This window comes from Takifugu rubripes, chromosome 21 (assembly GCF_901000725.2).
Source record: "Takifugu rubripes chromosome 21, fTakRub1.2, whole genome shotgun sequence".
Lineage (NCBI taxonomy): Eukaryota > Metazoa > Chordata > Actinopteri > Tetraodontiformes > Tetraodontidae > Takifugu > Takifugu rubripes.
The window spans coordinates 4,972,537-4,986,666 of record NC_042305.1 but is presented as its reverse complement, the minus strand read 5'-3'; the positions used below and the strand labels follow the sequence as shown (position 1 = coordinate 4,986,666).

The window sequence follows — 14,130 nt, the reverse complement described above, 5'->3', positions numbered from 1 at the left end:
AACTTGATCTCTGCCGCGTTAACTACATTAATATTGGAATAGGATATTTATAGGTTAGAATGGGATCTTATAGAATGTTATATATGGATAATGTCTAGATTTGACCTCTACGTTGTTGTCTCTCAGCTTCTTTTTATTAAATGAATCTTTATTTCTATAGTGTCAGTTACAATCACATCATTAGAGTCAATCCAAAGTCCCTTAAAGTCAGCATTTAGCCTAATCTAAAAAAATATTTCAGACATAAACCAACTAAATAAAACACAAAACTAAGGCAGCGTTATCAAAGTAAATGGAACTAAAAACAAGAAAGAAACAAAATCAGATTTTAGATTTTTTTTAAAGTAAAGTTAAATGTTACAAACTAAAATACAACTAAGGTAACAAACTATTTCAATTTTCCCATTGAGAATATCATCCTAAATTAACTGAATTGTTGAAGGAAAACAGGATATCACAGTATCAATAACAGACAAAAGTGGTTATTTGATTATTATTTGAATCGTTGTGACTTTTCAAATTAAAATGTACATTCACCACCATTGTTCTTGCAAGGTCTGCAAGTGTGCAGAAACGTTGATGTAAATTGTATTATCGCATTATATTTTATATGTTATTCTACACAGTTTGAAACCGATATCTGAGCTGTTCTGCTGGAAGCATATGGACTGATATTTTTCAGATGCCAGCATGATAATAAAGCTATTCATGCAAAACATCTACAAATTCCATCCATTTTCTAACAATTTCTTCTCTTACGGGGATCACGCTGAGCTGGAGCCTATTCTAGCTGCCTTTGGAGGAAATGTGGGGTCAAAGCAAGTTGCAGTTCATCGCAGGACCAGAATAGAAAGACACACAACCATTTACGCTCACACACACAAACAATTCACCCCAAATTCACGTGTTTTGACTGTGGGAGGAAACTGGAGATTCTGGAGAGAAACCATGTGGAGATGAGGTAGAACATGCAATCTCCACAAAGAAAACCAGGGGAATGAAACCCACAACCTTCTTGCTGTGAGGTAAGAGTGCTAACCACTGTACAATAGTTCCATCATATCTAAAAACTCAATGCCTTGAAACAAACAGTAAATAAACTAGTGGGATGAAGCTGTATCTACAAGCTTTGGTAAAGATTCCATTTCAGAGTAAATCAACAGATGTGACAAAAGAAAAATACGAGTGAGCTTTAATATGGTCTAGAACTCGATGCTAAAAACAATTTAAAGGTGTTCATTAGCCACACACCTATACGTTTCAGGTCTAATTCACTTCACTTTATCCATCAGGACATACAAAAGGCATGTTTCTGTTTTAATTGTCCTTTTATACTTGATCCACTGCCTCATCGATCGGTCATTCATTTGGGCCCAAAGACTCCCACCGTATCCGTTTTCTTTAGTTCCGAGCATCATATACATCATGACTGTTAAATTCTGTAAATAACCAGCAGTCTGCCTTGATCTGAAGTTGAAATGGGGGCACTCACATTGTCTACAAGGTGGTCCATTAGGAAAGCAGACATTGCCAGCAGGTGTATAAATGCAATGTTTAAGTCTGTAATGCAAGTTGATTGTCAAAATGACAAGAAAAGTAAAGTTGTAGGTAAATAAAATGAATAAAAGCAAAAATTGAAGCCGATATAACAGATCACTAAAAATAAAGATGTCACAGAGTTGACAAAATATGAGAAAATTCAGTTCATACAGATTGAAAATAACCTTTATGATTCAATTCTCCATATGGCCTTTGTTGATAATCTTGCTATTTACGCCAGGCTGAGAAGGTTGAAAGTTTAGTTATGATCCTTCATCCACTGCTGAGTCCACTGGACAATCTGTGCCAGGTTGTGCTCCAGATCCTCAGGTGTGTTGCTCAGCAGCTGGTGAACAATTTCCTCACTGTATGCCTCCATAGCCTCCTCATAGATGGTTTGGAAAATTTCACACTGCACATTGTCCTGCAGCTTTTTCCCCGTGTATCCCCTGACAGGGAAGGCAGACAGTTAGAGAAAAGAAAATTACACCTTTACAAATACAAATCTTAAAGAATTAATTTCACTGTACAGCATGAGACTAAAATGGAAGTACCTGCTCTCCAATCGTGTGTACAGCTGGGTGTTATCTGTGCGAAGGACAAATACAATATTGAACCAGCGCTGTGGGAACAAGTCACACCCATGATAGTCCACAATAACACCACCTTCTTCCATCTTGTCTTCTAGCTCGTCCACCACCTATGAAGACACACTGTTTGCATGAGACATCCACAAATCTACTTGTATTATGAGTAGAAATTAAATACATTTTTAAATGATCTAAAACTCTGTGACACCACAAAGGTGGTGTGGACATCTTAACCAAGTCTTTATATGTTAACTTTGATATTTGACACTGCAGTGAGTTAGCTACTGGGCACGCACTGGTGGCAATTTGGGGCCCATCCTTATTTTTTGTCAATTTTCAGAAGTAGGATAAAAACTTGCTTGTGGTACTCACTCTGTCCTCATCCAAGATAGGACACTCATATTCTTCATCATAACCATCATATAATTGTCCTGAGATGAAGAATCATGAAAATTGTAAGTAAGATTATAATCTCATTAAGCATCTGTATTCATTTACACAATCTTTTAAATGATTGATTGAAAAATATTATCTTCAATTTGGTATTAAAGAGAGGAACACATAAAACTGCAGCACTGAGGACCTTAAAACAAAAGCTTGGTTTATACGTTGTTGTGTCACTCAGATTTTTCTTGTGTTTTTTCACCTTCCTGAGACAAATCTCCTACATTAACATAAGTTAGACCCGTCCGCTCAGCCAGCTCCTTTCCTAAGGTAGTTTTTCCAACACCAGGTGTTCCTGTGCCAGACAAAATTCAAAATTTAAAAAACACAAAGATGTTTGGGCAAAATATTAAAAACACATTCAAGACATTTGTGCCATCTCCCACTTCATTTGACGCCCTATCTCATTCCTTCCTTTATCAATTGCTGGGCTGTTCTTCACTAGTACAATAACAATTATACATGATAATATTTGTTAGCTCAAAGTCACATTTCATGATACCAATCTATTCAAAAGATAATTGGTAGTAGTTTTACTTGCATTATTACAATTGAAAGTAAAACAGGTGTAATGGAGATATAGACAACTGCCAAAATTTTAATTCTTACATGCCTTCACCACAAATGTTGTTCCTTCCTATGATGTCTCCAAGGTACATTCTAGAAGGTATATATATATTTTATTTTATTTTTTACAATGAACGCTGTTGCAAGTTGTTCCTACTGCCGCTCTCCTCTCTCACGGAGTTGCTTTTCCATTAAGACTACAAAAGGCTGCCCAAATATCATAAGACAAATTACCAAGGGGGCTCTACTGACATTAACCATAACTATGCATTATCCCTGCATAGTATACATGAAGTAATTCTAAACATGCCCAGATGGTCAACTGGAAAATATATATTTCGTGACTGTTATTATTTTGAGAAGAGCAGTGCGATAATAACTATGCCAACTGTTCAGCGAACATCGCTTTATTTTACCTGTTAACAGAATGTTTGGCCTCTTCACCATTGTCATAACACGAGTTTGGACCAAATTGTGATATGAGGACAGCAACCTTAAAAACACGACAATAAAATTAAACCGAAATAATAATAACTTCTTAAAATGTACGATAAATATGACAAACAAACCCGTAAACGTGTGTCAAACAGAAAACGTGGGTTCCTCTTTTGGCCAGTATTACACAGTTTATAAAAACACATGTGCACGTTTTACGTTAGTTTTACGTCAGTGAACAGTTTACGGCTGTGGGAGTAAATAATAGTTGTTTCCGTTTATTTTAGTTGGTTAAAGAAAGAAAAGAAGAAGAAAATACTGTTCTTAATGTATTATAAATTTACCTTGTGTCGTAAATTTTAACTTTCGTGGCTCGAACTCGGGTCCTTAGCAACAGGAACAAGGAAGGAAACAGCGACATCCCTTTCAAACACGCTGAAATCTGAACGGTGAGTTAAAACAGGGAATCATCAGCCTTTCATCAGCTAATATCAGTTAAGGTCAACCGGTGTCACATTCAATTATCTGATGCGAAAGAAATGCACGCACATGTGCACTTAATCAGGCCGCTGTGAAATAACAAAAGAGAGCAAAACTACAATTCATTATTTCGATGGAGCAGAATTTAATAAACATATGCATCTCTTTTGTGCACATCGCTACGCTGCTGTTATTGTGTTATACAGTTTCTTTGTTTGCTCTGTTATTTCCACATGTTCGAAATAAAGTTTTCAAAATCCTGTGAACAGCATGATACCTGTGTTTTTGACTAGGGTTTGTTGTATTGAGCGGACATCACTACACTGCATCGTTGGTTCTCTGGGTCTGTGTTTTAACTTTTACCATCAATGCCAATTAGCATGGTAAAGGATGGACTGGCTCACTGTGGGGGATAAAGCTGCTGCAAAAAGGGTGAGTAAACAATGTTTTCAGCTTAAATGTGCACTTTCCAGATATTCCTAAATAAGTGACATGAAGTGTCTAGAGGCTAGGGCTTACATGGTGCACAGGTACAGGCTGTGCAGAGATGGTATTGTTGGTCCAAGGGACCCTGTTCTACTCATTTCACGCCCTCATTTAGTGTGGATATTGACCCCACACTTCAATTTCACACTGCACATTTGAAAGTGGATCAAGCTCTGGGGACATCACGCAGTTGCAAAAGCTGTTCTTTTTGGATGGCATTGCCTAAAATTTACATTGACAAGAAAGACAAAAATAAGAGGAAGAACAAAACCCGGCCCTTAAATTGGCCAGAAATCCATCCCCGTTCATTTGGTTTGTTCACCACAAAAACAAACAAAGATCATGGACATCCGCACCTCCTCACTGTTCCACATCTGCCAGCAAGCCATTTTCTAGATGTGTTATTTCCAATTAACTTTTGCTCTATGTCACTTTGTTTCACTGAATAGTCCATCTGCATTCATGCTGTAAGCAAATTGCCTAAGCGTTTAAGTGTAAGGGAACCAAGATCCCCATTTACAAGTGGACTAGAATTCACTTTTATGTTCTGCATGATATTATTATATTTTAGGTGATTATTATTTCTTATCTGATTAAAGTGCACCAAACTCTTCCTGGTGTGAAAGCACCCTAACATACTTTACAGGTCTAGGTTCCTGTGCTTTTGAGTGATAACAACACTAGGAAACTCTTTTTAGACAGTTTCAGGTGGATAAATGATTAATTTCTGATAACTTGGTTACTCTTTATTGTTTTGTAACAGCATAACCGCTGGGTAGATCCGTCCTTCACCGATTTACCCCTGCAGCATAAAAATGAGGTCAAACGGCCCAGAAAGAGGAAGGGAGATGCCAGCTCTTCAGATCAAATATTTTACCGGCCGAATAAGCAATCACAGACAGATGAGGATGAGCCCTGGGTTGACAGATACTCACCATCTTGTCAGGTTTGTGCCAGTTTGCATTTGATTACATTTGATTAAGAAAATTTTCACTGTTAGGGCATTGAGGATGATGGAGGCATTTAGGAATATTCCAAGGGGTCTTTGACAAGAATCTGACAACAGTTAATATATGTGTGTTCATCTACACATACCGGTAATTTTACCAACAACTGAATAATGAGTTGTTTCTTAAATTACTTAGAATTCAAAGTAAAAAGGTATTTTGTTAGGTATAGCTATTTATTATACCTAATTATGACCTTTTGCTCATTAGGTATTTTGATATTCTACTACTTAACAGTGTCCCTGCTGATAATGAGACACTTTTCAGTTATTTAGTGTTTTTCTTTTTTAATCAGTTAACTAACCTGCTAACGGTGACAATGTCTGTTTCTCTCAGGCTGAGTTAGCTGTCCACAAGAAGAAGATTGAAGAGGTGGAAAACTGGTTAAGAATTCATACTACCACATCAAAGGTGCTTTACTTTATTTTCATTGCCTGTTAGCACAACCTGAACTGTTTCATCCTGTTTAGTTTTTCCTCCACTTGTCCACGTCCAGGTTACGGGAGTAGTGATTTCATTTGTTAAGTCCAGACCACCCTCTCCACAACTTCCCCATCCAGGTTCTCAAGGGGAACATCAATGGTCTTGTCTTGGCTGTAAATGCACAAAACACCTCTCCACACATCTGGAAGGCATCCTGACCAGATGCCCAAACCACCTCTGCAGGCTCCTCTCTATATGGAAAAGAAGCAGCTTGAGGCTTTTGAAAAACCTACATTTTTAATCTGCCACCAAGGCTGTGCTCTGGTGCATACACGTAAACAACAATCAGGACACATTCCATGAAGAAATCCTCTCATTTACCAGTTAGAACTCCAGTGTCAAGACAGTCTCAGGTTTTCTGTCTCTCACCTAGTGCAACTCTAGGAAAGAAGTGACCAGCTCCTATTGAAGAGATTGGAACCATCAAGTTGTGTGTTGATGGGATGTCACTATATCCTGTTGCCATCACTCAGCCTACACCACCTCAACAAAGCGGTGACATGCAGTGTCCCTAGGGGAAGTTGTTGCAACAGAGGATTGGACTCCCAAGGTCCCGCCCTTCTTCTGCTGCCATTGGGGGATGGCAGGGGTCCATGTCACTGTTTTTGGTTGAAATTAAAGGCCTGGTCACTTGCCCCCTCACTGATGTGCTCTCTCCCATGGCTAATATAAGATCACCAATAGGCCCTCTCATCTGGCTAATCTGTTTGGTGTTTTTGCATTCTGCATTTGGGACTTAACCTGCTCTGTCAACATAACTTCAAGGGCCTTTGTGGCACACATAACCCTCCAAAGGCAGGATGGGGTGACAGGGCTTTCAATGAATTGTCAGTAATGAAGGTATATATGTGTAACTTTATATATTGGATCTATATGGATTAGTTATTGAGTTTTTATTTGTAAGCATTCAGATCATGTGTACCAGATTTTGTGAAAATTACCCTACTGGCCTCTGACAATTTGGTTCACTTTGGGTTTCTTGATAGTGCTCAAGACTCTCTGCTGGGGCTTGAGTGAAATTGAAAGTTTGTCTTTATGATCTACAGGGTGGTATATTGCTGCTTACAGGACCATCAGGCTGTGGAAAGACCACCACAGTCCGTGTTTTGGCGCAAGAGCTGAGTATCAGGATCCACGAGTGGACAAACTCAAGTAACATGGAGTCATACAGTAGTAGTAGTCAGTATGGTAAGAACTATCCATACATATATAGACATCCCTTCATCCCTTTCACAGGTTCCACTTCTCTTTATTCCTTTTATTGTGCCTCTAATTGTCCTTTTTTTTCTCAGAGTTTAGAATGAACGGCTTATCATACAGCTCCCAGTCTGCACAATTCAGGGAATTCTTACTCAGAGCCAACAAATATAACTGGTTGAAGATTGTAGGTGATGATGGAACTACAGACAAGAAGCTTATATTAGTTGAGGTATGTAACCTTAAATATAATTCCAGTAAATACTCAGTTAGATGAGGTTCTCTGTTGATGGGTTATTAAAACTAGACCACGATACTGACCTCTAAATTAAGCTCCTTATGTCATCCCTATTTTAAATTTGAACGTAACTCCATGTTTCAAAAACTCAAGTTGGAAAATGGATGCTGCAATTTATTCCTCAATAAGGAATTAGCTGACTACATCCATTCTCTGGGTGGCATATTCAGAACTGACTGACTCTGAATAAAGCTACAAAGCTCATCCAGCCTTTGTTACTTTCAGGTAGACTATTGTAATTCAGTGTATTCAGGATGTCAGAGTTATATTTTGAGATGCCTCCAGCTGACCTCGGTTAGTTGGAGGGATCACATTACCCTGTGCTTTAGGAGCTGAAAGGAACACTTTGGGAGCTGAAAAACTTTCTTTTTTTACCTTTGTTTGGATGTACAATGTATTTTCTGTATTTCAATGTAAAATGCAGACATGTCATTGCAGTGAAAACTGATGTGAGTATTTTCTAATTTCTGTATCACAAAGATCTGCCTGCACACACACTTCATCACTGCTTTTGCTACTGGAAATGGTGCTTACATGTAAAAAGGAAACAAAACTCAGATTCAGAAACACACCTTGTCTTATTGCGGTCCCTAGTCTCAATTTATTTAAAGATGTTGTAACAACATGATAACTGTTATGACAGTGGTCCAGCATCACATTTGAAAGTGCCATTATTTCACATGGTATAATATTAATTACAACTACTGTATAAGCAGCTTATTTTGTTTACTGGGCAATATCAGATCAATTATCCTGCATTCAATTATCTATCAAAATAATTTCTTTGTATTCATGCCTGACTTATTCTAGTTATTACTTGTCCTCTCTAAGGATTTTCCCAACCAGTTCCTCAGACAACATGGAAGCCTGCATGATATCCTGAGGTAAAGTCATGTGTCACTCCTAATATAAATGCTTTCACACCAGCCCATTTTAAATGTGGTCACAAAAGTGCCTCTAGAACTTTTTAGACCTTTTATTTTTGTAATCATGTTGCATTTTATTTTTGTTTAAAGCATTATCTGAAAACATACTGGCTAATATTAACAACAACAACAACAATAATGACAGAATGAAGAAAGCCAACGAGTCCTGCACTCTCTGTAGCCCACCCACTGGTAAAATGGGCTAATTAATTCAGTAATTTACATATATCGGCCTCCTCTGCATGAACCAAAACCCCCACCCCCCCAAGAGATCCATCCAGTGTAAACAGTGGCACAAGGCCAGACACCCCCACCCTGCATCCCCGCCTGCCTCTCTCCTCATTTAGGCCTGTCCTAAAGTTCATCGGGACTGGCTTCTGGTGGCTAAAATTCTGCACCAAGGTGGAATTCGGGGAAGGAGACCTCAGATCCAGTATTAGGTGTCCAATAAAGCGTATACAAAATCGCCCAAAAGCAGCATAACATGCGCCTTTAATACCCCAAAGTAATGTAGTGAGAATATAACTTTTCCATTGTTTTTTGCAATTCTTTTTAAAAACCAAAAAACTCAATTAAATATTGACTTGTAGACAATTTGCTTTGACACTTTTTAGTATGGGGTCCATGCAATTCCCTTTGTTATCTTTGGGATGTTGTAGAGCTTGATTGGAGTCCAGCTGTAATAAATTCAATTGTTTGAAGATTATTTGGGGGAAAAAAAGAGAAGTTTCCAGACAGAAGCTTCTCTTGCCCAATTCCACCCCTACACTGAATCATGGTGAAGCAGAATAATCCCTGGGGATGTTATTTCAGAGACTGAAACAGATTATCTTGGCACACATCCAAGACAACATAGGATTGTTTGGGGGACAATTCTTAATGTCTACGAGGGGACCATTCACAGCATATCCTCAAATCCTGCCCAAATTGCATTTTTGTACATAAAATATATACATTCAAAAAGTAGTAGGAAAAAGTATATAATCTGCAAGAGGTCCTACCTCTGAGGGATCCCTCTCCTTGACACGTACAGACGTGCAGTCGATGCCACATATACAGAGAAGTTCATAAACTTCAGCAACATGTCAACATTTGTTACATAAAATTTACATTACAAAGTTACATAAAATATTGACACTGATGATAAGGCACATTACATCTGCAAGGAAAATAGAAACTGTAAAAGCAGAAGCAAAAATGGCAATAACAACCACAGTAATTGAATAGCAAACCTCTTTCTAAAATTCTCTTTTCAATTTCCTGGGAGTTTAGATTAATTTGGAGTTGGATGGTCATCATGTATTTGCAAATGTCGTGTGTTCTACAGGCAGTTTGTGAGGAGCAGCCGATGCCCACTGGTCTTCATAATGTCAGACAGTGTCAACAGAGACAGCAGCTCACGCTCTCTTTTCCCCAAAGATCTCCAAGAGGAGCTGAACATCACTAATATCAGGTTAGTTAATGCAAAAACAACATCTGTCCTCCCCCTTCTCCTCTGCCCTTCAGCAGCAGCTCACCACCTATGAGCCTGGTCCTACTGAAGGTTTCTTCCTCTGAGAGGGGAGTTTTTCCTTGCCACTGTTGCTTGTTGGGGGATGGGGGTTTAGGGTCTGGGTTTCTGTAAAGTTTCTAGAAATTTTGATTGTAACAGATGCTATAAAAACTAAAGAGATAATGAATTGGATTTGTAGTAGATCAGTGCTAAAATGTAATATAATCATATTTTGCCTGCGATCAATTTTTAGTAATAAGTATTCTGATATTTAATTCATAGATCATGTCATTTGATAGGTGTCAAGTGTGTCTGTTTACTAAAATATCCAATTGTTCCAATAGCTGCTTGTCGAATTTAGGAATGTTCTTTTCAGAATTTTTTTTTAGCATTCTTCATTATTATTATTAAACAAAAATTTAATTCTAGTGTTTTACACTGAGTGTCTGTGATAGACCTTTGTTGTTTTGGGTTTTTTTTGCCACCAGTTTTAATCCTGTGGCTCCGACTGCAATGATGAAGGTTTTGACTAGAATTTCAACTGTGGAGGCAGGAAAGGTGAGCAGAATTCTTGATGCTGATGACATATTTGATTTTTATGTATACCCTGCAATATATATTTCCTCTAAGCAGAGCTGTGGGAAGATGTGTGTCTTGGACGCGGCAGCTTTGGAATCACTGTGTTCAGGAAGCTCAGGAGATATTCGCAGTGCACTCAACAGCCTTCAGTTTATTTCATTTCCAGGTGTGTTGTCACACCACACACACAGTAGATCATGCATAGTTTTATTTTAATGTTTGACAATCCTTTTATACATGTCAACAGATAAAGCACTGTGGACTAGAAAAGACAGACATGTTCCTTCTGGAATAAAGCAGATGAAGAAGAAAAGGTCTAAAAAAACAAAACAGATGGATCAAGAACCTGCTATTGGGGGCAAGGATGCGTCTCTATTCCTGTTCCGAGCTCTGGGAAAGATCTTGCACTGCAAACGTGAGTTATTTCTCTATAAACAATCCTTCCCTCCTTTTTGGGTCCTCACTGAATTTCTGTGTGACACTCTGACATCTTTACTGCAGTACTGGTAAAATTAAGCTTTCATTGCACCTCTTCAATAAAATTCAGGTTTTTCCAGCAGAAAATCCTGGATTAGAAGCACATGATGGATATTGATACATTGTTTAGTCATTGCATTCATTTCTGATCATCAGGAGGGAATCATGGAAGTCCTGAAGCAGCTCAATGTGCTCCTGGACCTGCTCTACCATCTCACTTGGCTCATCATCAGAGGGATCCATTACTAATCACCCCTGAGGTTTTTTTTTTCATGTTTTGGTTTATTTACCTTTAACTGATAGCCAACAGCAACACGCTAGATTTAACGCTCATGTTAACTTGCCTTCTGGACAGATGGTTGTTGAGCATTCACACATGTCTGGGGAAGTCTTCAACCTGTATCTCCATCAGAATTACCTGGATTTCTTTTCTGAGGTGGATGATGTGGCCGAGGCCAGCAAGTATCAGTCTGATGCCGACCTTCTTGCTGCCAATTGGATGGTCAGTCTTTTCTAACCATTTTATGTTTCACATTTACAGTATTTGCTGGCTTGACGCACTACATTTGTGTGTGTTGATTCACTTCAGTGTAGCAATGCAACCATTTTTATTGCTTAATTTCAATAAGTGCATGTCTGACGTAGTACTCTGACTGTGTTGTGTCCAGACTCGCAGCACCATGAGGGATTATGGGTCATCAGTGGCTACCAGAGGAATTCTTTATTCCAATACTCGGCACACTTCTGTTGGCTTCAGACCACTGTACAAACCGAACTGGCTACTGGTCAACAAGAATGTAAGGAACTTCTAAGCTGCAATGTTTTGTATTTGTATATCGTTAACAACGATTAGTTCAGGGAATCATGAACTCGGGAAAAGAGAGAAACATTAAACAGAATTAGTTACAGTGTTGTAAATACAGTCTATGCTGAGGAATTAATGTTAATGAAACTGATTTTTGTTTTTTATTATATTAGCACCAAGAGAACTGTCTGGCTGCTCAGTCTCTGTTTGGGAGCTTCTGTTTAACGCCTGTGAGTCTGCAGACTGAACTGCTGCCATACCTCCCCAAACTCAGCAACCCCCTGAGGAACCAAGGTACGCCCCCATACTCCCGTGCACGTGACCTTCTGCTCATTGTGCTTTCTATTATCTGTTCTTGATTGCAGTCAATGTTCCCTCTAAGCTGCGCACTTGCGCAATTGCGCACTGCTTGCAGATCCTCAGCGCACAAGAAAATCTATGCAGCACACAAAATAAAATTCAACAGAAACATATTAATTAATATCTAATTTTAGAACTGATATAATCTAGTTAATTAGACCAGTAATATTGTTTTCTGTACCATTGAGTGAAAAACTGAGTGTACCAACCGAGTGAGATTTTTTCCCAGGCCAAAGCAGTCCTCTTCCTATGGTTAAAGCAGGACTCTCACATATAACATAGTACACATCTCATGAAAAACAAGATTTTTGTCTTTTTCATTTTATGTGCTGCTGTCATTTGATTCTTTTAATAAGCCATGTAACTTGCTATGATCCAAGGTTTTGAACAAGCATGATACTGGTGTGTGGCCACAGCGTACCCATCTGATGTTGCTCACAGTGGTCCTCAGTGTGCTCAGGGAACTTGTATGTCTGCTCAGACACATGAAAAATTAGAGGGAACATTGATTTCAGTATTAATATTTGAGGTTCTATTATATTGGCTTGATTCTTTCATTTTGCACCCGTTGAGTCAAATATGCTTTATTCTTTATATCTAAAATCACAACAAAGGCCAACAGGTCAATTAAATTAATTAGAAATGAGGATTTTGCTTGATTTTTAAAAATATGAATTAATATTTTCTTACTGTTCATTTTTGAAATTATTAACATATATGTTAATAATAATATGTCACTGTCTTATTTTATTTTGTGTGTTTTGTTTTTCAGCTCAGTTAAGATTTATCAACGATGTGGCTCAAATGTCTCTCAGAAGATTCCCGTGCAGGTACATGTTATGCCTTCCCATAATCTCTGTAAGATTCTGAGTGAGAGCCTCTCACAAAGATTTTCAACGAATTGTTTGATAAGAATACTCTGAACTAGTAGTAGTTAGTATTATTTTTCATCAAGCAACCCAATCTCTGCACCACAGCGTTAGATAATATCCCTCTCAACATTAAACACTTAAATCAAGAGCAATCCATCCCTTTATAGATGCTTCATATGAGGCTTTTAGTTTTTTGTATCCTGATTTTTATTGTTTTGTAGTAGAGTATAAAGTTTAACTGGCCCAGTGTTAGTTCCGTCTGTTGGAAACTGGGCTGAGAAGCAGAGGGTTCTCGGTTCATCCCTCAGTGCAGACAAAATGTGGAAGGTGTTCTGGAAGTAGGGGGGACACCTACTACAGACCGCCTTCAGAGCACTGCTGAGGTACCCTGGAGCAAGGTACTGAACCCACAAAAATGCTCTGTGATGAATTGGCGACTTGTCCAGGGGTGAACCCTGCCATCAACAATTTTGTACCCTTCCCGTGACCCAGATAAGGGATAAAGTGGTTAAGAAGACGAGTTAAACTTGTATGTTCTCATGCTAATGTTGTGGTGTGCTGTGTGTAGATTAAAACTGGAAACTCTGACGGATAAAGACCCAGGAGAACTGAAGATTGATGCTGAGGAAGAACAGGAGGACAAACAATGTCAGGATGGGGCTGAGGCTCCTCATCCTGTAACAGACCATATCCTTTTGGATGAAGAGGATCTGATAATAGACGAGTATGATAGTGACTAATAAGCTTGTTGATTAGATAAACTCTGACTTTTCAATCATACTGTGGTAAGTCTTCCATACTACCCCTGTAAATGTTGAAATAACTTATTGAAGATACTGTATGTAAAAATGAGGAGCAACAGTTCGGTTATACCATTTGAAACGTTGGTACAAATATTTTACAGACCAGTTCAGTCTGCTACTGTGTGAGCTGGAATTTAAAGGAAACTCATTCAATTTAGAGCTTGGACTCACTGGACTGCAGATCTGATTTGAGTGTTTCTGTTGTATGTCACACCTACAACTCACTGAATTTATGTTTACTTTTCTGAAGCTTCTGAATAAAATGATGTGAATTTGCTCTCTGACGTTTC

The 14,130-nt window shown here is 38.4% G+C and overlaps 2 protein-coding genes across 7 annotated transcripts; one reads left to right on the top strand and one right to left on the bottom strand.

The window, feature by feature from the left end:
* Positions 1-127: 127 nt before the first annotated feature.
* Positions 128-4,017, bottom strand: ak6 (adenylate kinase 6). Of its 4 annotated transcripts, XM_029829969.1 has the most exons (8): positions 3,710-3,832; positions 3,557-3,633; positions 3,187-3,233; positions 2,776-2,868; positions 2,502-2,560; positions 2,206-2,239; positions 2,094-2,127; positions 128-1,988 (listed from the first exon to the last, which is right to left on the bottom strand). In XM_029829969.1, exons 1-8 carry the CDS (start codon positions 3,779-3,781, stop codon positions 1,799-1,801), a joined length of 606 nt encoding a protein of 201 aa, XP_029685829.1. In that variant the 5' UTR covers positions 3,782-3,832; the 3' UTR covers positions 128-1,798. The 4 variants fall into 4 exon arrangements, with proteins under 4 accessions (XP_029685829.1, XP_029685828.1, XP_003976108.2 ...); XM_029829968.1 differs by having other exon boundaries at positions 2,094-2,239; positions 3,710-3,831; XM_003976059.3 differs by lacking the exons at positions 3,187-3,233; positions 3,710-3,832 and adding an exon at positions 3,920-4,017 and having other exon boundaries at positions 2,094-2,239.
* Positions 3,883-14,124, top strand: rad17 (RAD17 checkpoint clamp loader component). Of its 3 annotated transcripts, none has more exons than XM_011616951.2 (17): positions 3,883-4,024; positions 4,349-4,487; positions 5,305-5,487; positions 5,885-5,959; positions 7,078-7,219; positions 7,324-7,460; positions 8,358-8,410; positions 9,780-9,905; positions 10,433-10,502; positions 10,578-10,689; positions 10,771-10,938; positions 11,157-11,260; positions 11,356-11,502; positions 11,669-11,797; positions 11,979-12,099; positions 12,938-12,995; positions 13,606-14,124. In XM_011616951.2, exons 2-17 carry the CDS (start codon positions 4,446-4,448, stop codon positions 13,775-13,777), a joined length of 1,839 nt encoding a protein of 612 aa, XP_011615253.1. In that variant the 5' UTR covers positions 3,883-4,024; positions 4,349-4,445; the 3' UTR covers positions 13,778-14,124. The 3 variants fall into 3 exon arrangements, with proteins under 3 accessions (XP_011615253.1, XP_029685824.1, XP_029685825.1); XM_029829964.1 differs by having other exon boundaries at positions 10,575-10,689; XM_029829965.1 differs by having other exon boundaries at positions 3,886-4,024; positions 4,435-4,487; positions 10,575-10,689.
* The last annotated feature ends 6 nt before the right edge of the window (positions 14,125-14,130 follow it).

Bases quoted from the DNA above. Each gene is read 5' to 3' on its own strand.
- ak6 (XM_029829968.1), bottom strand. From the start codon at position 3,781: ATGTGTTTTTATAAACTGTGTAATACTGGCCAAAAGAGGAACCCACGT. The intron at 2,561-2,775 runs GTGAAAAAACAC...TCTTCATCTCAG, and splicing joins AGGAGATTTGTCTCAGGAAG to GACAATTATATGATGGTTAT. The intron at 1,989-2,093 runs GTACTTCCATTT...CTTCCCTGTCAG, and splicing joins TACACACGATTGGAGAGCAG to GGGATACACGGGGAAAAAGC.
- rad17 (XM_029829964.1), top strand. From the start codon at position 4,446: ATGGACTGGCTCACTGTGGGGGATAAAGCTGCTGCAAAAAGG. The intron at 8,411-9,779 runs GTAAAGTCATGT...TGTGTTCTACAG, and splicing joins AGCCTGCATGATATCCTGAG to GCAGTTTGTGAGGAGCAGCC. The intron at 10,690-10,770 runs GTGTGTTGTCAC...ACATGTCAACAG, and splicing joins TCAGTTTATTTCATTTCCAG to ATAAAGCACTGTGGACTAGA.